The 21,730-nt window shown below is 42.3% G+C and overlaps 4 protein-coding genes across 8 annotated transcripts; 3 read left to right on the plus strand and 1 right to left on the minus strand.

The window, feature by feature from the left end:
- Positions 1-127: 127 nt before the first annotated feature.
- On the plus strand, positions 128-6,798 carry pola2 (polymerase (DNA directed), alpha 2). Of its 2 annotated transcripts, XM_035650157.2 has the most exons (19): positions 128-280; positions 374-469; positions 1,252-1,376; positions 1,490-1,578; positions 1,718-1,775; positions 1,913-2,022; positions 2,551-2,750; positions 2,840-2,928; positions 3,041-3,193; positions 3,591-3,653; positions 3,759-3,810; positions 3,982-4,100; positions 4,616-4,654; positions 4,865-4,938; positions 5,061-5,169; positions 5,282-5,388; positions 5,593-5,649; positions 5,738-5,864; positions 6,437-6,798. In XM_035650157.2, the coding sequence occupies exons 2-19, from the start codon at positions 385-387 to the stop codon at positions 6,587-6,589; spliced, it is 1,809 nt and encodes a 602-aa protein (XP_035506050.1). In that variant the 5' UTR covers positions 128-280; positions 374-384; the 3' UTR covers positions 6,590-6,798. The 2 variants fall into 2 exon arrangements, with proteins under 2 accessions (XP_035506050.1, XP_035506049.1); XM_035650156.2 differs by having other exon boundaries at positions 148-469.
- A 165-nt stretch (positions 6,799-6,963) lies between these two features.
- LOC118319628 (high mobility group nucleosome-binding domain-containing protein 5-like) lies at positions 6,964-11,556 on the minus strand. The gene is made up of 11 exons (XM_035650154.2): positions 11,449-11,556; positions 11,057-11,116; positions 10,772-10,925; positions 10,459-10,542; positions 10,237-10,321; positions 9,493-9,987; positions 9,258-9,399; positions 7,600-8,427; positions 7,364-7,519; positions 7,245-7,279; positions 6,964-7,153 (listed from the first exon to the last, which is right to left on the minus strand). Exons 1-11 carry the CDS (start codon positions 11,544-11,546, stop codon positions 7,053-7,055), a joined length of 2,238 nt encoding a protein of 745 aa, XP_035506047.2. The 5' UTR covers positions 11,547-11,556; the 3' UTR covers positions 6,964-7,052.
- Positions 11,557-12,661: 1,105 nt separating this feature from the next.
- zdhhc24 (zinc finger DHHC-type containing 24) lies at positions 12,662-16,579 on the plus strand. Of its 2 annotated transcripts, none has more exons than XM_035650334.2 (4): positions 12,662-12,740; positions 12,841-13,274; positions 14,115-14,392; positions 14,850-16,579. In XM_035650334.2, the coding sequence occupies exons 2-4, from the start codon at positions 12,970-12,972 to the stop codon at positions 15,140-15,142; spliced, it is 876 nt and encodes a 291-aa protein (XP_035506227.1). In that variant the 5' UTR covers positions 12,662-12,740; positions 12,841-12,969; the 3' UTR covers positions 15,143-16,579. The 2 variants fall into 2 exon arrangements, with proteins under 2 accessions (XP_035506227.1, XP_035506228.1); XM_035650335.2 differs by having other exon boundaries at positions 12,668-12,740; positions 12,909-13,274.
- A 690-nt stretch (positions 16,580-17,269) lies between these two features.
- LOC118319224 lies at positions 17,270-21,729 on the plus strand. 3 transcript variants are annotated; one of them, XM_035649443.2, is made up of 12 exons: positions 17,270-17,367; positions 18,365-18,412; positions 18,524-18,682; positions 19,086-19,197; positions 19,661-19,711; positions 19,808-19,885; positions 19,976-20,032; positions 20,168-20,227; positions 20,521-20,585; positions 20,693-20,828; positions 20,972-21,036; positions 21,211-21,729. In XM_035649443.2, the coding sequence occupies exons 2-12, from the start codon at positions 18,390-18,392 to the stop codon at positions 21,413-21,415; spliced, it is 1,011 nt and encodes a 336-aa protein (XP_035505336.2). In that variant the 5' UTR covers positions 17,270-17,367; positions 18,365-18,389; the 3' UTR covers positions 21,416-21,729. The 3 variants fall into 3 exon arrangements, with proteins under 3 accessions (XP_035505336.2, XP_035505335.2, XP_035505334.2); XM_035649442.2 differs by having other exon boundaries at positions 17,300-17,799; positions 18,362-18,412; XM_035649441.2 differs by having other exon boundaries at positions 17,301-17,799.
- Position 21,730: the final 1 nt, after the last annotated feature.

The raw sequence follows: 21,730 nt of genomic DNA on the forward strand, positions 1-21,730 counted from the left end.
GTAGCTTGTGGTTAAACCGGGATAACCAGACTGGTTGAACTTTTAAAAAAACATTTGTACAGCCCAGAGAATACACTCCTCCACAGTGACCACTAGGTGGCCTCAGAGGCTTTTATTTTTGTGGCTCTCCTAACTTCCGTTTGTTATTTTTTTTTTGTGTGTGTGTGACGTAGCTTCCGGCCGCTAACACCGACTGCGATTTTTCGCGGTAAAATGAAGTGTGTATCTGTAACGTAGATCTGATTTGTCCCGGAGCTCGCTCGGCTTGGAACAAACTGCTGTAAGTCACAGTTAGAACGGTTGAGAGAATTAGATCGTGCACGTTGGTATGAGGTGACAGCGAAGCTCAAGTCACACTGGACCTTCTCCACAGTAAAAGACACAATGGCGCTAGTAACCGCGGAGAGTCTGAAGTCGGAGCTGGAGATGTTCGACGTGCCGTGTACGGACGACTCGGTCCTCGACACCAGTGAGTAGCTAACACGGCGAATGTTCATCTGTCGTGCAAAGTGGCTGAGAACAGTCTGCCAGCACCTCGGCAACCATCCACCAGGGTTATGTGACAGCACATGTATCATTTAATAGTCTCATGTTTCGCCTGTTATTTTATGAAATGTTCCTTTATCGTTACTTTACGTGTGTCTGTGTTTGGTCGGTCCTTTGTCTTTCAACACCCGAAGCACCACCTGATGACAAAGTCATCCCCAGCTTCTCTACTGTTGTCTTCTGTCCTTGGATTGTTTTTATTTTTGTTTTCCAAACTTTGTAGGGTGGCCTTTGTTACCTTGACAGGCACTACATTAATTTAATCTATTATTATTATTATTATTATTATTATTACTACCTAACTCTGTGTTCGAGCTTCGTTGTCCTGCTGCAGAAATAATCTGGGAGCAATCAGACTCGTCCCTGATGGTTCTGCATGAGGGAGAAGAAGCATTAAAACATTTGGACAGTCATGTATATTTAATGTAAGATAAAATAATCCTTTATTCGTCCCAAAACTGGGGAATGTGGGTGTTACAGCAGCAAAGTGGATAGCATATTTTAAGAAGCAACAAGATATGTACAAAATATATTATATGCAGGGCAGTAACAATAATGGCCCATGGCGCAAACATGCATCATATCCCACAGTGTCCCCCAAAACACAATAGCATCTTTGCTCCTGTAATTCTCCTCATCCTATGATTAACAGTATTATTTTTTTAGTGTTGCTCTCATTTCCCTCATCTCTCTTCACCCCATCAGTGGTGGAGCTGTGTATTTGCAGCAGGATACAGGCGGACGAGATGTTGCTGGAGTGGGTCGCCTACAGCACCACGAAAAACGGATTGAAACTCTCAGCGGACACCCTGGAGCAATTCAAACATGAGGTGACAGACTCATACTCACATTTTTTTGTGACTACCACTTGCTCTATTACTTCACTGCCTGCACAATGTGTTGGGAAACCAGCTTTTATTTCCACTGTGTGTGTTTTTTGCAGGTGTTGAACAAGAAGAGTAAATCCAAACAGAGCTTCAGGAAAGATGAAAGTCATAACAGAACCAGAGACATCCACTCACTGCAGGACTTGTATCCTTTACATCAGACTCTCAAAACACAAGAAACAGACTTGGTTACACGGCAGCTTCTGCTTCTGAATTGACCTGTTGTCCGTGGTGAGTGTCTTGGCCATGTCATTGTGTTACAGACCTTAGCAATGTCTGTCCAGAATCAAAGCTGAGGAAGAGGAGGACAATCTTCTAGACTCCTACTCGACTCCTGCGAAGGTAGACGGCCTTTTCTGTTTAGATATGCACTTTCAAAGCTATAGATTAAATTTTACGTGTCGCTCGCTTGCCGTTCATACAGTGAGTCTGAGATGAAGTGAAATCTCTTGCTCACTTTCCGTGCTCCGTCTCTGCAGGGCCCTCAGAAACGAGCTCTGACCACCCCTGAACACCCTCACTCGAAAAGGAGCACAGCTCTGCTGGCCAGCCCGGGCCTGCTGCTGTCTCCCGCCAGCTTCTCTCCCAGGTATGAGCTGTTGGAAAACAGACCGAGTCCTCATAAACACATCCTGGTTCTGATGTGGGTCCACTGTTTACAACACACTAAAGGATGATTCTGTCTTGACTTGTTAAAATGCTGTCTCATTTGAAACAAGTGTACAACAGCTGCTTGTGTGGTGACGTGTAGTTTTGTGCAATGTTAGTTATTGGCCTTCTTTACTTTTATTTTTTCAGTGAAGTGTTGTTTTTATAATTTTGTTCTTTGTTACAGCAATAGTTATTAGTAATAAAGTATTAAGGCCATATTGGGAAAATACATTGATTTGAGAACAAATTCATAATTTCGTAATATTGTTAATAGTAAACTTTTAGCACCCTTTAGCTAACGATCTTTTTTTGTTCGCTAACAATTTTTTTTTTCTTAAGTCGAGTTTTAAGGCTTATTTCACAATTTGACTTGATAATCTTCGAGTCATGACACCAAAATTGCTTCTTTTTTTTTTTTAAGTGTATAGTTGTTGACTCTGCCGATCCTTCCCTTCTCTTTCCGCAGTGCAACTCCCTCGCAGAAGTACAGCCAGCGAGGAGGGAAAGGGGAGGTGGTGGTCACCTTTGGGGCGGTGCAGGGCACCCGCTGGGTCGGCAGGAGGTCGGCGGGTGCAGGCGTCCAGCTGGAGCTGCTGGAGGGTTGTGAAGACTCGCTCCGCTCCAGCTACAAGTTCATGTTCCAGAGGCTGCGTGACGTTCGAAATGGTATGTAGCCGAACAGACAGATGTACATTGTGAAGGCAGTACGAATAAGCAGAGCCTGTACATAAGATTGTTGTGTCTCTCTTCCCCAGTGTTGACGGAGAAGATAGAGGAGTTAGGAGAAAGCCTTAAGTCTCACTTCAGCATCGAAGAGTTCTCTCCCGTGTCTCTGCCCGCTCAGGTAAACACAAGTTACCATTGTTGAAAACCTGTAAACGTTCAATCAGTAAAATCTTTGTGTAGTTATTACAAGACTGCTCACTCTGTTTCTGTTTCTGTCTCTTCACCTGTAGGACAGTATAAAGGTGTTGGGACAGGTGTGCTGCGACAGCAACGGCAAACTGAACGCACATTCGGTTCTGTTGGAGGCGGGACCAGAGCAAGGTGGTCACCAAGTACCTGTGGACCTATCAGAGCTCAAAGAGTACTCCCTGTTTCCTGGTCAGGTGCGCAGAAGGACACTTGTTGTTTTGACAGATCAAGCTACAAATGAATCTGTTGTGAATGTTTTTTGTTTTTAACTATATAAGAAATTCTTTCTCCATCACTGGATCAAATGTCTATCTATAATTCTCAACTTCCCGTTCTCTTTCACGTGTTCTACTATTCACTAGACAAGTGGTGGGCTCTCCTTTGCCTGTACACTGAGCTTTGTGTGCTGCAGGTTATAAGACCACCTAGAGAAACAGAGCGTGCCAAGGACCTGGGCTGGAGACTCACCCAGCGTCTGACCGAGAACTCTCACAAAAGCCACTGTTCCCATTTTATGAATCGGTAACTGGCCCGCAGGAGGTGTTTGTGTTGTAGGACCAATTCATCCCCTTGTCTGTCCTCGTATCACAGGTGGTGGTGATGGAAGGGATGAACACGACAGGAAGAAAACTGATGGCTTCAAAACTGTATGAGGTCAGCTATAATTCATAATGACAAGATGTTTCAAAATGGAGTGGTTCTTTCGGAGCTGGGGTCTGTTTGTGTGTCTTCTCTTAATGGTCTATTTTTTTCTTTAAGGGAGTCCCACTTCCTTTCTACACTCCTGAGATAAAGATGGAGATGGATGAAGGTAAAATAGCAGTGTATTGTTACTGATCTGTTTAACTTTGGCATCTATCACACAACATTCTCCGTCGACTAAACGAAGAACACGTGCATGCAGAGAACTCAACTAGGAAAGAAACGTTAGTTTTTTCTACGTCACCTTGAATAAGACGCTTGTCATTTCATGCGGTTGCAGAGCCAATGAACGTACTCGTGGCCTGTGGACCGTACACCACGTCTGACACCCTGACCTTTGACCCTCTGTTGGACCTAATCAGCATCATCGTCAGGGATCGTCCTGACGTCTGCCTGCTGGTATGGTAACTTTTTGTTGCTTCACATCATAATCTTTATTTCTTCAATAAACAGACTCCATGTGCAGCTAGATGCCAACAATTTCTCATAGAAATCCATCAATCAGTAGTTTACTGCTGAGGGATCTGACGAGAAGCAATATTTTGGAATATCGGAATATTCTGATGGCACTTCCTTGGCACCAAGTACCAAAGGTTCCATAGACGTTATAAGTAGCATTATGAATTGCCTTGGACTGGCGAGGGCATGATAAGAGCTCTTCTTGTCTGACATAAAACCAGAATTTTTGCAAAAGTTAACTTTATCTTCTTCAGACTCACATAGGGACAACTCACTCATCACCATCTGTCAATCAGGACGTTGTTTACTATGTTTTGCTCTGGAATCAAATTTTGTAACAAGAATCATGGAATTTCCTCATTTCTGGTACAGTGACGTCCCTGTTAAAGGCAAAACAATCCTCAAATTACTCTTTAAGTTATGTGTTTCTTAATTCTCCCTTTGTTTTTCTCCAGCTGGGCCCGTTCGTGGATTCCAAACATGAACAGATTGAGGTAGGTTTAATAACAGTTTCCCAGAGGACCCTCTTTTCTTTGAACTCTAACAATTTTTTTTTTTTAAACTGATTTGATTTTAAATCAAAACACAGATATAGAATTTCCTCTTCTCCAGCACATTAATTCCTCTTCTCATCACTCTTGACTTTTCAGTTTTATGTTTGCTTTTCATGAATACATGTGAACATCTTTGTGTTCCTCCAACAGAAAGCCCAGGTAACTGAGACATTTGAGGCCATTTTCTCAAGATGTGTTGAAAGCATCCTGGATGGCACCAAAAGGTTTGTCTCACATCAGACTCTGATTCCACTATTGAAGCTCCTGTGGGCCTTTTTAAAGAGCCAAGATCTTTTATTTTGTATTGTGTCCTAATCAGAAACTGTTTGTGTTTTCTTTTATCCAGCGTTGGCTGTCGTCTGGTGTTCGTGCCCTCACAGAGAGACATCCACCACCATTACATCTTCCCACAGCCTCCCTTCACGCTGCCAAACCTCAGCAAGGACCAGGTTCAGGTCAGACTCTGGGATTCTATATGCAAACTAAACAAACTGTTGTTTCCTCGATAAATGCACAGTCATGCGCCACGATCGGTCTTGTTCAATGTTTTCTCTTTATCCTCTGCAGCGTGTCACCCTGGTCCCTGACCCCTGCACCCTGCTGATCGACGGTGTGACCTTTGGCTTGACATCCACTGACATCCTGTTCCACATGGGCGCAGAGGAGATCAGCTGGTGAGGAAACACTACGTAAATTGCAGTTTGTACATTTTCGCTCGGCTACTTACAGTAACAAAACCTAGTTACTGATTAGAACGGAGTTTGATTGTCGAATAAAAACGTATTCTCTCTAGATGTGTTGCATTCTTTTGATAAATATGTTTAACTTTGTCATCACTATTTAGTTTATTTTAAAAAGTACATTGGTTTGTGTTGCAGTGGCACTGGATCGGACAGATTTTCTCGCATACTGAAACACATTCTGACCCAGAGGAGGTAGGAGTCTTATAAAATATCACATTGTTCTTTCTGTGTTTGATGACGACCGGCGTTTAATGACCGGCGTTTCTGTCTTCACATGAAGTTACTACCCGCTGTATCCGCCTGTGGAGGAGGTCAACATGGACTATGAGAAGTTTCAGAGCTTCGGTCAGATGCCGCTCACCCCCGACGTTCTCATCATTCCTTCGGAGCTGCGATACTTTGTGAAGGTGCACACCGCCCTCCCTTTAACGTGTAGTCCACATTGTTAGGCTCAGACTACAGAAAAATTATGGTTGATATTGAAATCATGTTGCATCAGGCACTGGAGGAGAATCTTCGTAGATGTTCTTCTCTCTAATCTCAAACATTTAACACAACAAGATTTGATAAGAATGGCGCGTCACACGCTACAGAATATTATTAAGATTATAGCCCCAGAGGGAGCTACGCACAGCCTCACGTCACATCTGATGTGATCTCATGAGAAAGAAAGTGCAAACAAAACAAACACAATGGAATGGGTACCACAACTTTTTCTATCTGTAATAATGCTTTGTAGGGATTTAAAAAAATAAATAAAAAGCAAAAGCAGAAGAAATGATTCTTAGAAGACAAACTATCCAGGCACTCGGTTCCTGCCCCACATTCTACCAGATAGTCTGGGCCGAATCAGAGTTAAAATCAGCCTGAAATTCCTGTAGTTTGAGACCAACTGTAGTCTCTGTATTTTTTCGACTGACACTTAAGAACAGACCCTTCAAATTTGCCTTTTTAAATCCTCATCTTCACCTGTCCTCAGGATGTGGTCGGCTGCATTTGTGTCAATCCTGGTCGGCTGACCAAAGGCCAGGTGGGCGGGACCTACGGCAGGCTGCTCGTTCAGCGCAGCGCCTCATCCCAGGATGTGAAGAGAGTGAGCCCCTGTTTGGCTGCTCAGGTGGTGAAAGTCTAAACAGCAACAAATACTTGAAATTCTCATTGCCAGCATCTTTCCATGACGTACTCTCACGTAAAACATGTGAAAGACAGAAATCGCCCTTTGGTCAGTTTTGTATGAAAAACATGTTGTGGGGTGAACTGTGCTTTGGTTGGGAAGATGGGTTCAGTCACTCTGATACAGCAAAATGAATCTCTTCAATAAATTATTTTCGCCATTTCCTACTTCTACTTCGCAATTGTTGTTTATTCACCAATGGTTGGCTTTTACATACACACCAAAAGTTAAAAATGCTCTAGTTTAAGTTTGCTCATTTCCTGTTTGCGTGGTTTTGATTAGAGGAGAAAGAAAACCAATCAACTCAACAGTGCTAACCACTGCACCGTTTCCATAGTTTTATTTTTATGTGAATTGTGAAACATTAGATATCTGTCTCTGATTTAAATGCCAGGAAGCCCAAAAAAAAATATCGACACATTCAGTCATAAAAGTGATCAAACTCATCCGAGTCACTTTGATGATCCGTTTTTGTGGAATGGTCCTGCTCTGCTCGAAAAGTGTCCACGTGGTCACAAGCTTCTGGAAAAGAAATAGAATTTAACATTTCTAACAATTTCCTCTTTTTTTTTTCATCCATTTCATCTTGTGATTGTGATGAGTGACACCGTACCTTTAGGTTTGTCGTCAACTTTCAGGTCCTTTTCTCTGAAAACATAATTTCATAAAGATGTGTGAAATGTTTTGTTAAATGTGTTTTTGCAGATTTTGTCAAATGTCAAAACTACTCACGCTCTCTTGGTTTGCTCTTGGGGTGCGAGGAGATTCTCAATATCGTCCTCGATGAACTCGTCCTCGTCTGATGATCCTGGTTTACTCCCCGTCTTCTCATCGCCGTCGCCGTCGTCTTCCGCTGCTTCCTTGGGAATAATGTGCAACCTTTTTTGTCTAAAAAAAACAGAATAAATTTCATTTCGTCAGGTTCAGTTATTTGCAAAGGAAATCGTTGAATTCCTTCAATATCTGACCTGTTTTCTTGTGGTGAGATGATACTGTCGTCTGAACCACTTCCCCCCTCACTCCCCTTTTCGTCTTCTTCTTCTCCATCCTCCTCTTCAACAGACCCCTCCCCCTCTAACTCTATCTCGTTTTCATCTCTTCCGTTCTCATCTTCATCTTGAGAGAAGGAAGAATCCTGTCTTCTGCTCTCACCATCTTCGTCCTTTAACCTCTCTTTGTCTCCCTCATCCACCCAGTCATCCTCTGCTCCTGTCTCCTCTTCATCCTCTGTTGTGTTCTCTCTGGCAGAAACATCATCATCATCATCATCATCCACGTGTCTCACGTCTTTCTCTTCATCTCTCTGACTGCTCTCTTCCTCACCATCTCCATTGGCTCCTTCTCCAAGATCGTTCTTATGCTCCTCTTCTTCCTCATCCTTTTCTTCTGCGCTGCTTTGCTCTGCACTGCTGCCACTCTCCTGATTTTCTGTCTTTGCATCTCCATTTTCAGTCTTTACACTAACACTTTCTGATTCCTCCTCTCCGCGGCTTTCTGATCGATCTTCAGGACTTTGACTCTTTGCATCTTCACTCATGGATTCCTCAACCGGACTCCCTGACTCCTCACCGGCAGAGTGTCTCCCTTCTTTGTGACTCCCACAGTCGTCTCTCTCGCTCTGGGTCCTCTCGTTTGCCACCTTCTCTGTCGGCGGTGACCCAACGGCAAGTCCCCCACTTCTCCTCGCTGTCCTCCTGCTACCACTCGTGCTGCATTTCTCTGATGAGGCATCGCTCTCTGAGCTTTGGACCAATGTTTCTCCAGCGATGACAATAGCACTGGAAGTCCTAGAAGACCTTGACAGGAATGAACAATGAAGTACGTTAGTACAGAGTACTCTTTTTCAAGTGGAAGTACAGAGGTATAGGGTAAATGTACTTAATATATGCCTATCAAAAGAAAAAGTACTCAAAGAATATCTCCTGTCAGTATTAAATATTTAATGTATAATAATTCTGTTAACTGTATTGTGTAATACAGAACAAACAACAGGGACACAAAGTCAGGAAAAAATATATAAATGATAGAAGAGTTATATTAAATTATTCTATACTTCATTGTCCCAGGACACTTCCTGAGAGTAGGAGTTCAAATTATACTGAATCCAGAGGGAATAGCAGCTCATAATATTACGAGCTTCACTCTTTATTGATTCACATCTCTCACTTGGTTCCATCTGGTGCTTCCTTCAATTCTACTTTCTGTACTGTATCTGCTGTTCTGTCCATCCATCCATCGTCTACCGCTTTATCCATTTAAGGGTCACGGGGGGGCTGGAGCGAATCCCAATCCCAGCTAACATTGGGCGAGAGGCGGGGTACACCCTGGACAGGTCGCCAGCCTATCGCAGGGCCACATACAGAGACGGACAACCATTCACTCTCACATTCACACCTACGGTCAATTTAGAATCTCCAATGAACCTAACCCCATTCTGCATGTCTTTGGACTGTGGGAGGAAGCCAGAGAACCCGGAGAGACTATTCTGTCCAATTTCAATTTATTTCTAACATTCCAACTTCTAAAATGCTATATGCCTCTTGCAGAGTTAATTTACGAAAAGGAAAATCCTTACTATTGATGCATTGGTTTTAAAGTTGTGTCTGATCGGTGGATAATAACTTACTCCTGAGAGTTGCACTTTTCACCGTCTGAGGAGGAACGCTGTGTTTTCCCTCTCCTCTCCCTCTTCTTCCTCTTCTCGCTGCTCGTCTGACTTGAGTCCCTGCCACTCTCACCGCTCTCTGCGTATCCACTGGACAGACGAACTGGACACAGTACTCACACAAGTTACAAACTGATTTAAAGGAAAGTCAAGTCTGCGTGTATATGAAATCACTGCTCGTTTCCACTTTTCGCACCCGGATTAATGTCCAGCTCCTGAGAGCAATGGCTGCTCCTGCTTCCACCACCTCCCTCTCTCTTTGAGCTCGCTGCACCTCTTGTCTCAGCCTCCACCTCCCTCTCATGAGCAGGTTCCTCCGTGTGCAGCTGACGCCACAGAGCGTCGGAGACGGAGGGGATCCCAGTGGCACCTGTAGTCCAGGACCAGGGGTTGTCGCACTGAGGCGAAGCCCAGCCTGTTGGATCCTGCCGAGGCCAGGGGTGATGATTACCGGGCGTGGAGGCGAGGTGGTGGACCTGGGATTGGTGGGGATGAGAGAAGATGGGGGGTGGCGGGAGGTAAGGTGGAGGGACATGAGAGGGTTGGGGTTGACAGGGCATGTTGATAGGAAACCCTGCTGTCTGGGATGGAGTGTGGGTGAGCCAAGAAGATGGTCTACAGGGGAGATGAGAGGAGACATCCACGTTGCTGTCTCGAAGAGCAGAAACTGTCTGTGGCTTCTTGGCAAACCCTGCAAACAGCGATAGATGCCGAATGAGTGTGCATGGAGCTCAAGAAGACCAGTTGTACGATGCTTTAACAGTTCAACATGGCTATGGGAAATAGATTGTGGAAGATTCCCACAAAAGTCACTTGCTGAAGTCATGTTCTTGGAGTGTATTAGCCAACTAGATAATGAAAAATAGGATTTCCCCAAAAAGACAGAGAAGAATAAATGTGACAAGATCATTTTTTAAAGTGAGTGAGGAAGAGAACAAACCCTGTGAAAGTAAAAGTCTTTCTGGAGAGGACTTGCTCAGTCCTTCTGAATTCTGTAGACATGACCTCAAATATACCTCCATCCGCTGTTGAGAAGAACAAGTTTATTTTTTCATACTGATCCAGTTTCATAACCATCTCAATGTCTCACATTTGAACAACTTGATGATTTAAAAGGAGCTAAAAAAATGCAAGACAGCTGTATATTGATTATTGTCCAGACCTTCCTCTGTGCGGCCTGTGTTTTCTCTTTGATTTGCTGATGCCAGCCGGGATCGCTCTCCTCCAGGTACCTGCCATACTCCATCTAAAAAGGTCAAAGATCAAGATAAAAGTTGAGCACAAGTTTTTTTCCTCAGGGAAGAATAAAGTACAACTGTTTGTTTAGGCAAAGCAGAGAAGTCAAGATTATTTTCCTGAGCTACTTTCTAAATTCTCCTAGTTCACTGTCTGTGTGTGTGCGTGTGCTTGTGTGTGTGTGTGTGTGTGTGTGTGTGTGTGTGTGTGTGTGTGTGTGTGTGTCTGTGTGTGTGCACCCGGATCGTTTTCATGGCAGCATTGCGGGCCAGCATCTCCCTCAGTGTGTCCTGGGCTCTGTCAAACTGCTGCAGAAGCTGCTGGTTGTGTTGCTGAGCTGTGCGCTCTCTCTCCTTCAGCTCCTGCCAGCGCTGCTGCAGGTGCATCACTCTGCTGCACGGAACACACACATGGAGTTGGAGACTAAAAATATTAACACTAACAGACACAATGATGCACAGTGCAATAAGCTTGTTTTATTTTTGTTAATGTTGTTGTTGTTGTTGTTGTTGTTGTGTGCTTACAGCTGTTGGCGACTCTGAGGAGTTGAAAAGTTTGTTTGGAACAGCATTGGCCTGTGAACACTGTGAGAGAAAGAGACATTGCATGATGGTACAACGTCATAGTAACCCATGGCGCGCACACACACACGATTGATATATTGTACACACACCCCTCAACTCTCACACAATCCAGAGTTTACAGAACTGAACTTTCCAAATACAAATTTCAAAAACATTGCTAGAGCTACAGTATACAGTAGACTCTGTCTTGACTATCACACTGTGCAGATCACTGTAGAAGTCATATTATGTCATAATTGTCAGAGAAGATAATTATTGTTTTTGCTAAATGTCAAAACAAATCCAACAAGATTACTACTCACTTACTCCATGGCGGTATCTAAGATTCTTACCTCTGTTTTAGACTGTGCTCTCTTTGCTTGGTGAAAGTGTTTCTCTCAGTGCCGGTCAGATGTCCAAGACACAGTAAATTCTCTTTCGGAGCAGCCATGACTGCTGGCTGTCAGTGGATGCAGAGATTATCAGGGATTAAGGTCTGTGCTTTGGGGGGAGGGACCAGAGACGTGCTGCCAATCCAGACATGCCATAGTAAAGGGGTGAAACAGTGGTGAGAGCTTTTTTAAAATGCTATATGTAATGCTGTTTGAAACATATACACTATAAGACTGTACTTGAAAAGACCTTTCACCATATTCCTTAATATGGAATTTTATTGGAACATATTCAAAACTAATTTCTCCCTGAAATTTGGAGGAGTGCAGGGAACATCACTGGGGATCCTCACTTTACATCATCAAACACAAACATGTGCGCACTTTAAATGTTTCATTCTATTAAGGCATTTTGGCTATTAAACTTCAGATTAGTGTGAGAGCTTTATTTTGATAATGAAATGTACATCATATTGTTATATCATACATCAGTTTTAAAATCATTGCGGTTTCTTATCAACCTTACATAGGCTTATATCAGTGGTACCTACTTCGATGCCTGGAGAGTCTCCGTGCTGTATATTTTTCATATTTCCCTGCTCTACCTACACCTAAGTATGTGGATCAAGTGTGTTCAGACAACATATCAGGCTAATCAGGTATGGGCAGTGGTGATGATTCAGGAACTCAAGGACCACATATGGGAGGCTGTGGCTTTGGTCATTCACGATGTTGGAATGCATCTAAGATTATTGAAAGAGAATATATATATATATATATATATATATATATATATATATTATTAAGCAGGAAAGAATCACATTTGAAAAGCTGAAACCATGAAATATTATCAAAATAATTAACTTAATAATTAACTAATCAACTTATCATTTCAACTCTACTTGTATATACTACTGAGTTTCGTCTATGACGAACCATCATGTTTTCGAAACTCTGTATATAAATATGCAAAAAAAATCTCTGTCACTATACTAAAGCTGTCAAATAAATGTAATAGAGTAAATTCTAAAGTGGCAAGTGATGGAAATAGTACATTTCTTCAGTAAATATCCTAAGTTGATTTCCACCTCTGTCTGTTTAACTTTTTGACAATGGCATAAGATGCCTTTTTATTTCCAGCGGAACTATAGTATCATGTGTCATTACGGATATATTTTGATGTAACTCTCGGAAGCAGCAGCTTGATTCCGTCCATTGGTAGAGATCGTGGTGTGAAGAGGCTCTTTTACTGAGTAACAGCGTCACAATTCAACTCTTACTTTCCGTTATTTTTTCACCAAAGATATTTTATGTGTGATTAATTATTACTCGTGTGATTTTTACCTCGGTCAGAAAGCTAATGGGACGGTTGTTTGGCTAACTCAGCTAACGCTTATTTGACGGTGTGCCTGTCAAACCAGTCCTTCCACCCTGACCACACCGCGCTCAGAGCCGAGGTGAGAAGGAGGAGGAGCAGGAAACATGACGAGCTTTGCCAGCAAAGTGTTCTGCCGGGTGGAGAGGCTGTGCCACCACCTGCCCGTGGCCCTCAACACCTTCCTGGTCTTCTCCATCACCGGCGAGGTGAGCTACCTGGTCATGGTCGAGGCTCCGCTGGAGCCGGACCAGAAGAAGACGCAGTGGTCCGTCTGGTGGAAGCTGGTCCACCTGCTGGCCCAGTACTTCATGCTGGGCAACATCTGCTGGAACGCCCTGCTCTTCGTCAGGACCAGTCCCACCATCAGGGGGGTGTTCCTGGGAGGAGAGGGCGTAGGCCAGGGCTGGAGGTAAGGAAGGAGCAGCGGGGATTGTTACTGTTTGCTGCATGCACTGTTCATCATACGGCCAAAGGTTTGTGGACCCCCTTATCTACACACTGGAGGGACCATTGGGTCTGGGCCGGATTTCCAGTTCTAGTTCCGTCAAAATAAAAAAGTACAACCTTCAAATTTAGTTTTAAGATACAACACAGATTTTTTTGATTCACAGACCTGTGAATCAAACAAATGTACAACCTATTTTCAAATGGACTAACGTGGAAATATTATATACAGTTCTGAGAGAATAAACAAAAGCAAAACTCACATATAGAAATCTGCATCATCACTTTGCATCCAGCTCGCTCTGCGTGTGTGTGTATATATATACGGCATAAAATAAATATCCTAACCTACATGTGGAAATATATATTTCTATCTGGTTTCTATTTCTATCCTATATGCAGTACAGCAACTTACATTTACATTTTTCAGCAACTCCTTTAATTGAGGCTCTCTATTGTAGTATTTTGGTTACCTGTTTTAGTTACTGTAGTACACTTTCCTTCCTTTTAATTTTTAGAGACAACAAAATAGTGAAAAGACATAACATCCACCAATTTCTATAGAAGTATCATATGTTATATCATCTTTGTTACTTTGTCAATGAAGAGTCATGTAGTAAAATGATCATCTCAATTGGGTCTAGGAACTGAAACACTGAAACGTGTCAGCGGGACCACCACTGCAAAGAAACTTTATTCTCTGCTTTTTCACTGATGTAAAATCAGATTTACCATTTGTTCGTTTCATCTGTGAAATGTTGTTTATGTACAACAAATAATAATATTCCCCTTATTCTTCACACAGGTACTGTTACACATGCGAGACACACACTCCGCCCCGCTGCTCCCACTGCTATGACTGCAAAGTGTGTGTGCTGCGGCGGGATCACCACTGCGTCTTCTTTGGCCAGTGCGTGGGCTTCCGCAACTACCGCTTCTTCCTCAGCTGCTTGTTGTTCATGTGGTCCGGGCTCCTGTACGCCACGCTGATGAACGCAGAGGTCTTCATCGTCATATTGAAGGAGGGGGTGAGTGTGCACAGCATCCTGCTGCTGCTCATACCCTGGATCATGCTTGTTTCAGGTGAGAACTGGTGTCTCTCGCATCTTGGGTTGTCCCAATTTGCATCTATTCCTTATCGCCGTGGCAGCACACTCTGCATACTGCTCAGTTGAAAATGATCTATAAACATTTCTTTATTGACTGTGAGCTCGTACACTGAAACTAAGTATGTGAGAGGAAATAAATGTGACCATAAACCTGTGAATAAATACTGCAAAATGTGAAACCCTTTTTTATTTTCCTGTTGTCATTTTAAACCCTCTTGCAGCATTTGATATTGGGGGGCAACCAATAATTATTTTGAATATCAATTCATCTGCTGGTTCGCACGTACATGTGGACTATTCACGTATTTGATTTAATGAACAGTGAAGGTTACTTTCCAGAATTTTCCACCAGTTCATATGTTTTTGATAAGACGTATATCAGAACTAGCCTGGAGTGCTATGGCTGACTGTGTCCTTTCTTTGTTTCGTAGGTCAGGTCTCAACGCGCGCCTTTGCCTTCGCCTTCATCGCTGACACATGTGTTGTGGGCTTCCTGCTTGTGTCCGCATTCTTCTTCTTCCATCTTTTCCTGCTGTTCCGGGGACAGACCACCAGGGAGTGGTACTCGTCCCGTAGACCCTACAACCTGGGACTCCTCGGCAACATGCGTCACACCCTGGGCCTTCGCTGGTACCTCTGCTGGCTCTGCCCGCTCATCCCGTCACCTCTGCCTGGAGATGGGCTAAGCTTCCAGGTCACGGGGTCGCTGGAACCCGCCCGGTAATGCTAGAAAGTCTGAATGTTAACAGGCTGTATTTCTTTACTTTAGTGGTGATGGTGAATGGAATCCGGGATCAGCAGCAGGGAAGATTGATTCAGATCAAGAAGAGAAAGCTTGGGATGGGGAGAAGCTAGAATAACAGGGGTTTTTGCTGGATTGTACTGCCTACCAGTATCTCCTCTGTATCTTTTACCTGAGGATTAATGGGTCTACTTTGGAAGGTGCATTGACCTTGACCTAAAGGTTTTCTTTACACTCACTGAGGCCTCAAGTTCCTCCGGAATACCGAGCACTGAAAATGCATATAAACACCACTGAAACCAGAATGTATTTTATTGATCATAAAATATTTACAATTTTAAATCGTCATTAACAGGCGCTCGCAGTTACAGACTGTGACTCCTGTGTTGTGCTCATCCTGGAATGAATGAAGAGTTTCTCACACAGCTCGGCTGCCTAAAACTGAAGGTTGAACAAATTTGACTTGCACTTAATAAACCACAGGGTTATAAAATATACCATCATTAACCTCCTATCTGCGGTGATTATTAAGATTTTATTACACTGAACTTTTACTGGATAAAGACACAATGTGTTAAAATCTGCAGGAGAACACGTGTATAAGAAAATGATCAGCATGAATCGCACATGATGTGAAAGCTAATGTTGAAGTTTACGTAGTGTTAGTAAATGCAGGATTTCTCCATGTTTCAGTCAGTCAGTAACTGTTCCAAACCAATCCTACAGTGTCATAACATGACACGTTCAACTTCTGACTCGAGTGACTACTATGTGCCTATTGTTCTTGAAGTTAGTACAGTATACTCAATATACTCCAATCAATCTGTGACAGTTAAACTCGACAAAAAGTGTTGGTTCCAAAAATCTTATTGTTATATGCTTTTCCTCTATTTCCTGGAAAAGTTTCACCAGACTGTTTTGAGCATATTTCATATTTTTTCTTATTTCGTCACTTTTCTGGTGTGAACACGCTACACACTCAGAACCTGCTTCGATTTAATAAATAGGATTAGAGACACAGATAACATGTCTGACAACAGTTGATGCCAACTTCACGTTTGTTGCCTCATTACAAAACCACCACCTGTACAAACACTCCCTTTTGCTTTATGTCATTTTAATGATCCCATGCCTATGTTTTGACAGGTGCTCTTACATGTCCTATACTACATTTACATTACAACCAAAAATATTGTTTGTCAGTATTGTATGTTGTTTTGCTAACGTCTGCCTAATTTTTTTCACCCTGCTATTTCCTACGGATGGGGTCACTTGATGTGTGGTTTTGTGATTAAAGTGATTTCATATATTAAATTAATTGTATATATGGAACTGTTGAAAAATTATGAATTTTATTACTTTTTAATCTGAAAATTTGTGCAAATTAAGTTGCAGTGATTAAAGTCGGGTTGAAAATTGTTTTCTGCAGTTTAATTAGTCTGTTATTGAGTGAAAGAAAATATAAAATCTATTTATGAGCGTGTACACGTTTCAACTCAATCTTCATCAGGGGACATGTAGGCGTTAAGCCCGTTTATTGAAGGATTTTAATTTTTCCATAGAGTGTTTTGGTATATTTAGTTTATGAATTACAAATCAAAAAAAAGTACAAGACTAACCTTTCTCCTGTTTTAGTTTTGTGATGTGTCCTTGGATCCAGAGAGCAGCTGTTTTTATTTTTATAAACCTGGATTAGTAAAGCAGTGCTACTTAGCAACTGTATTGGTATCACAATCTACTCATTCACATCCCTCTCGATTTCCTTTTAAGAGAGGATGCTCTTACGGTAGCTGTAATTTCATCAGAAATGTGACCAGCTGATATCATTTTGGACCCATCTTCTCCCTAATACATTAAAAATGTGAACAGGTCAATTTTGTTACACGTGAGACATGCATATCAGTGAGCATTTTGCTTTGATATACATAATTCAAGGCTTTCTTTGCCAATAGCTCAGTCATTTATGAATGTATTGACATCAAACCATCCTCTCGCAACCTTCACAGCCCTTAGTTTGTGATAAAGGCCAAAGAAAATCCCTTAGCGTCCATATCAGTGAGCATTTTTGCTTTAATAGTCAAATGCATTCAACGCCTTGCCCCCTGCACTGCATCGTCATCAGTGGGGATTGTGATATGATCACGTGTGTGACATCTTCCTGAACGAGACCGAGGTGTGGACGAACACGGAGATGACACCGTGGACAGGTGTGCACGTGTTATGTAACCGTTAGTAACCGCTAGTTGGGACTCAGAAGTTATTCTGAGAAGTGATTTTGTCAGAGTCGAACACCGGTGCAGCACTAAACTGTGATTTGTTCAACTTGGAAGATGAAGCTAGTGTGCTGGTTAGCTGAATAAGAGACAGAACGTGAGCATCTCATGGTGACGTTAGCATTTAGCTAGGACATGAAGAGGTTGTGTCCGTCAACAGGTCTTTGAAAGAACAACACTGTCCAACTCTTGTCCATGTGTCTGAGCCTCGTGTGAGACGTGAAGTCATCTCGTAGTTACGTCACTTCCTGCTGGACGGTCTGCGACCCAGCTAGCTCCAGTCGTGGAGGCTAGTTAGCAACGGAAGCTCAGCATGAATGCTGAAACAAAATTAGGAAATAAAAAAATGGTCATAATTATGAGATGGTAAGTAATGTAACGTTATGAGATACATTGTTGAAATAATGAGATAGAAAGTCACAATGATGAGAAGACAATTTGTGTTAATCTAAATGGAGAGAAAAAATGATGAGAGAGTAAGTCATTACATAAAAACATTAAAAAGATATAGAATTTTGGTATATTAGCAATGGAAAACACCATACAATAAAACCATGATACCAAAAAGACTATATATATATAGCATATTTGCTATAATGTCGGTTATGCCACGCTGACTGGCTTTTAAAATTTTAGCATATTCTGGAAAAGGGAGGTTATCAAAGTTACTTTGCTTTATTTTAAGATAATGAGAAATTTAAAGATTTAGAGAATTTAAGATTTGCTAATTGGATCAGTAATTGTAGTTTAACCTTGTGAATTAACCTTATGTGTGCTGGGGTTTACATCATTAACACAATTTATTGGTTGAAAGACATGATGGCTGTTTATTCATTTATTTCTGGAATAAATCTCAGTCAGAAAAAGAATATTTAAGTACGTCCTGAGATCTGTGTCACTCCTCATGGGATTTCTGGTTGGTCACAAGCAGGAGCAGGGAGGAGTAAACCACCAGGATGGATGTCAGAAAGGAAAACATGTGAGTGATTTTCACTGAACAGACCCGCACACAAAAACCTGTATGGTTGAGTTACCAAGTAGCAACATATGAAGCATTGTTTTTCTGGCGTGTGCATGTATGTGTAAGCAGGACACCTAAGGAGATGCTGCAGAAGATAGCTGAGCTGGATTACAGTCAGAGCCAGCTGAAGGAGCTGAACACTGCGATGAGGCAGTGGCTGGATGTGGCAGACGACGACATGGCAGCGCTGCGCTCGGAGAACGTCGCCCTCAGGAGACAAGTGAACGTGTAACTCATCACACATTATCATCTGCACATTAGCAGAAAGGAACTCTGTACGCTTTGACCCCAACTTGTCGCTGCAATCATCTTTTTAGCGTGTTCATCATCTATTCTACAGTATAAGTAAAATCTGATCTCCCTGCTGCCTTCAACACGGTCTTGTCTTTTTTCTTATGCGTGCTGTAGGTTTTCAAGCCAACAACCTTTATGGCAGAATATGTTAGAAAGGCTTTGTTTTAAGTCCACATTTCTTCTTTAATAAACGGCTTATTATAAGCTTTTCTCTGAGCTGTGTTACAGAAGACACCTCCTATGAATATGATAATGCGTGACTGTACTTCCCATTGAAACCTGATCATCTATCTGTGAAAATGAAAAAACTGTCTGGCGCTTGTTTGTGTGTCTGCAGCCTGGACAGGCTCATCAGTGAGGCACAGCAGGTTGAAGCGGAGCCCTGTGGGTTCCTGCTGACAGACGACCTCGATGTAAATAGCTGCAGCAAGAAAAAGATTCAGAAATTGGTGGGTGAGCATAATTGTTATTGTATTGCAATGTACATTACTGGTGTTAATCTTAATCATGGTGATATGATGGGACATTAATTGTTAATTATATTTTTATTGTAAGTTCAAACATTGTTTCATTAAAGTAACCTGTCATACACTTGAACTTAACCCTAACCCTGTGAAGGTTTGGCATATGTTGGTCATTTATGTTTTTTATGTTCTTCCAAAGCCAACTGTGTCATCAACTATTTAACTCTAGTTTTGAGACTTAATAAAATTCAAATTTGCCTAACATACTCCTGTTTGTCACGCAGGGGAATTACATACCAAATTCTATTTATCTAAACAGTAGTGATTCATATAAATATATAAATCATATGTCACATTAGCATATGTATCTGGTAGACAAACAGGTAAACTTCTTCGTCATTTTAAATATCTCAAGGTGGCTCTTGATTTTGTTCGTGTTTTTGTGCAGGAGGAGGAATCCACCATGATGAAGGAACAAACCAAGAAACTAGCCGCTGAGGTACGATGTCTGTTGCTCTTCACATGACAGCTTTCATGTCAGCATACAGTGCACCACACAGTTATAAGACACTTTGCACGTTCCAATCGTTTCCAGCTCAAGAACCTACAGCAAGAGAGCGAGCAGGACAAGATCGGCTTGAGCAAGTTCAAGGCTGCACTTCAAAGCCTCGAGGTAACACAGAGGACTCCGCTCGGGGAAGTGGGATTGTGTCCACGCTACTTTCACCCCGAACACTTTGACAACCGTTGTGTGTTTCTTCAGATTGAAATGGAGGAGGCTCAGGTGGGGCTGCAGCACAGGGATGAAAGTATTCATCAGGTAGGAACAGAGACATCAGTTCTGGCCAGCGTCTGACCAAATGTGTCTTTGAAATTGAACATTCATATTTTGACATTTTTGTATTTGCCGTTATTTGAACATCATAATTCTAAATGTTTGTGTGTCTTGTGATAGAAAAACCTGCAGCTGAAGCACTTGGAGGAAACAGTAGAAGAGTGTTCCATCATCATAAAGGTAAAGATGTTAATTTTACTCTGTTGTATACAATGTGTACATGCCACGTAACTCCTTACTCATCATATAAATCATTTAAACTGAGAATTAATCTGAGGGAAAATTTACTAATTACTTTTGTAAAAGAACAGAAATTCATTACAGAAAAAAAAGGAAAAAAAAGTTGTCTCGCTCTAATCCATACACATTTCACAACAAGCAGGTATGTATTGTTAACAGATTTGTAAATGTGCAGTGCAGGAATAAACCTCCAACATGGGCTGCTGTGAGATGATTTGATTTCTTTGCTCCAGGATCTCAGGCAGACAAATCAGGAGCTGAGAGAACAGTTGGAGGACAGACAGGATGAGGCCTTACTGTAACCATGACACATAAAATCCTCTTGCTTTCAAATGAAGGTCATGATTTGCGATGAGTCGTCTGTGTTCACTCACACCCGATTGTGAGTCTGCTGTTGGTTTGCAGCTCCGCTCTGAATGATCTGACGGAAGAAAAGAAAGGATCGCTCAGCTCCCCTCTGCCCCTCTTTGACGAAATCAAGCTGCTGGCCGCTTCAGATGAAGTGAAAACCAGCGCGTTGGACTCCAGACGTCTAAGTCATGTATGAACTATGACATTTGATCAACTCGTACTTCCACAAGTGACCACTAGAGTGTCACTACGAAGCCCAGTTTCAGAAAGCAGCTCTGTTCCAGTAGGTGTAGACGTATGGTAGATCAGTGATCTCTGCTGCTGTGTCTTCAGGAAGAAACTGAGGCTGAAGAGTTGCTGAAACCTCAGAGTCCCACAGTAGATCTTCAGACCGAAAGGTACCTCAGTTTACTATTGAGTAACTCTGATAGACATTTTAGCTGATGATGAATGAACGGAAGGAATATGTCGGAAAATATTTTGTATTCTGGAAGCAGTTCTGTATCCTGTTGACGCTGCTCTTCTTCTCTCTTCGCCGCAATGTCGTCCCTCTGGCTTCTCTGTCGTCGAAGGTGGACAGGCACCGTAGAGCCAGCGGTCCAGAGAGCACGACTATTCATCATGTGCGTCTCCGTTCTCCTTGTTTTGGGCTTCGTGGCGACAGGAATCAGCTTGGGAGACTGCAATTTGTTTTCCATCAAAACCTTCTGGACTGGTGCACGTGTGACACTGCAGCCCTACTGCAGTGTGCACTATGGTGACATGCCTCCTCTGTGATCTTAACACTGCCTCTTATAAGAACAAGTCTGTTTATCTGCCTCACTGTGGATTGTGTTTTGTAGCTATTGTTTTCTTCACAACAGATCATTAGATGGAATGGTTTATTCCAAATATCAAAGATCTATAAAAAAACATAATATTACTTATTTAAAGAACGTCTAATTGGACCTATTCATGGAAGACATTTAGCTGCTTCAGTTTCAGAGTCCAGTTCTTGTTTGTATTGTCACACTGCCATGGCTGACCACTGTTAGTGTTGTTATGAACACCAGCGCTTCTCCTGTCAAGAAAAAAAAAGTATATTTGACTGAC

Source organism: Scophthalmus maximus, chromosome 9 (genome assembly GCF_022379125.1).
Source record: "Scophthalmus maximus strain ysfricsl-2021 chromosome 9, ASM2237912v1, whole genome shotgun sequence".
NCBI lineage: Eukaryota > Metazoa > Chordata > Actinopteri > Pleuronectiformes > Scophthalmidae > Scophthalmus > Scophthalmus maximus.

Bases quoted from the DNA above. Each gene is read 5' to 3' on its own strand.
- zdhhc24 (XM_035650334.2), top strand. From the start codon at position 12,970: ATGACGAGCTTTGCCAGCAAAGTGTTCTGCCGGGTGGAGAGGCTGTGC. The intron at 13,275-14,114 runs GTAAGGAAGGAG...TTCTTCACACAG, and splicing joins GGCGTAGGCCAGGGCTGGAG to GTACTGTTACACATGCGAGA. The intron at 14,393-14,849 runs GTGAGAACTGGT...TTTGTTTCGTAG, and splicing joins CTGGATCATGCTTGTTTCAG to GTCAGGTCTCAACGCGCGCC.
- pola2 (XM_035650157.2), top strand. From the start codon at position 385: ATGGCGCTAGTAACCGCGGAGAGTCTGAAGTCGGAGCTGGAGATGTTC. The intron at 1,776-1,912 runs GTAGACGGCCTT...CCGTCTCTGCAG, and splicing joins CCTACTCGACTCCTGCGAAG to GGCCCTCAGAAACGAGCTCT. The intron at 5,650-5,737 runs GTAGGAGTCTTA...CTTCACATGAAG, and splicing joins CACATTCTGACCCAGAGGAG to TTACTACCCGCTGTATCCGC.
- LOC118319224 (XM_035649443.2), top strand. From the start codon at position 18,390: ATGGATGTCAGAAAGGAAAACAT. The intron at 18,413-18,523 runs GTGAGTGATTTT...ATGTGTAAGCAG, and splicing joins GATGTCAGAAAGGAAAACAT to GACACCTAAGGAGATGCTGC. The intron at 20,829-20,971 runs GTATGAACTATG...CTGTGTCTTCAG, and splicing joins ACTCCAGACGTCTAAGTCAT to GAAGAAACTGAGGCTGAAGA.
- LOC118319628 (XM_035650154.2), bottom strand. From the start codon at position 11,546: ATGGCTGCTCCGAAAGAGAATTTACTGTGTCTTGGACATCTGACCGGC. The intron at 11,117-11,448 runs GTAAGAATCTTA...TTTCTCTCACAG, and splicing joins GAGCACAGTCTAAAACAGAG to TGTTCACAGGCCAATGCTGT. The intron at 9,988-10,236 runs GTTTGTTCTCTT...CGCTGTTTGCAG, and splicing joins AAGACTTTTACTTTCACAGG to GGTTTGCCAAGAAGCCACAG.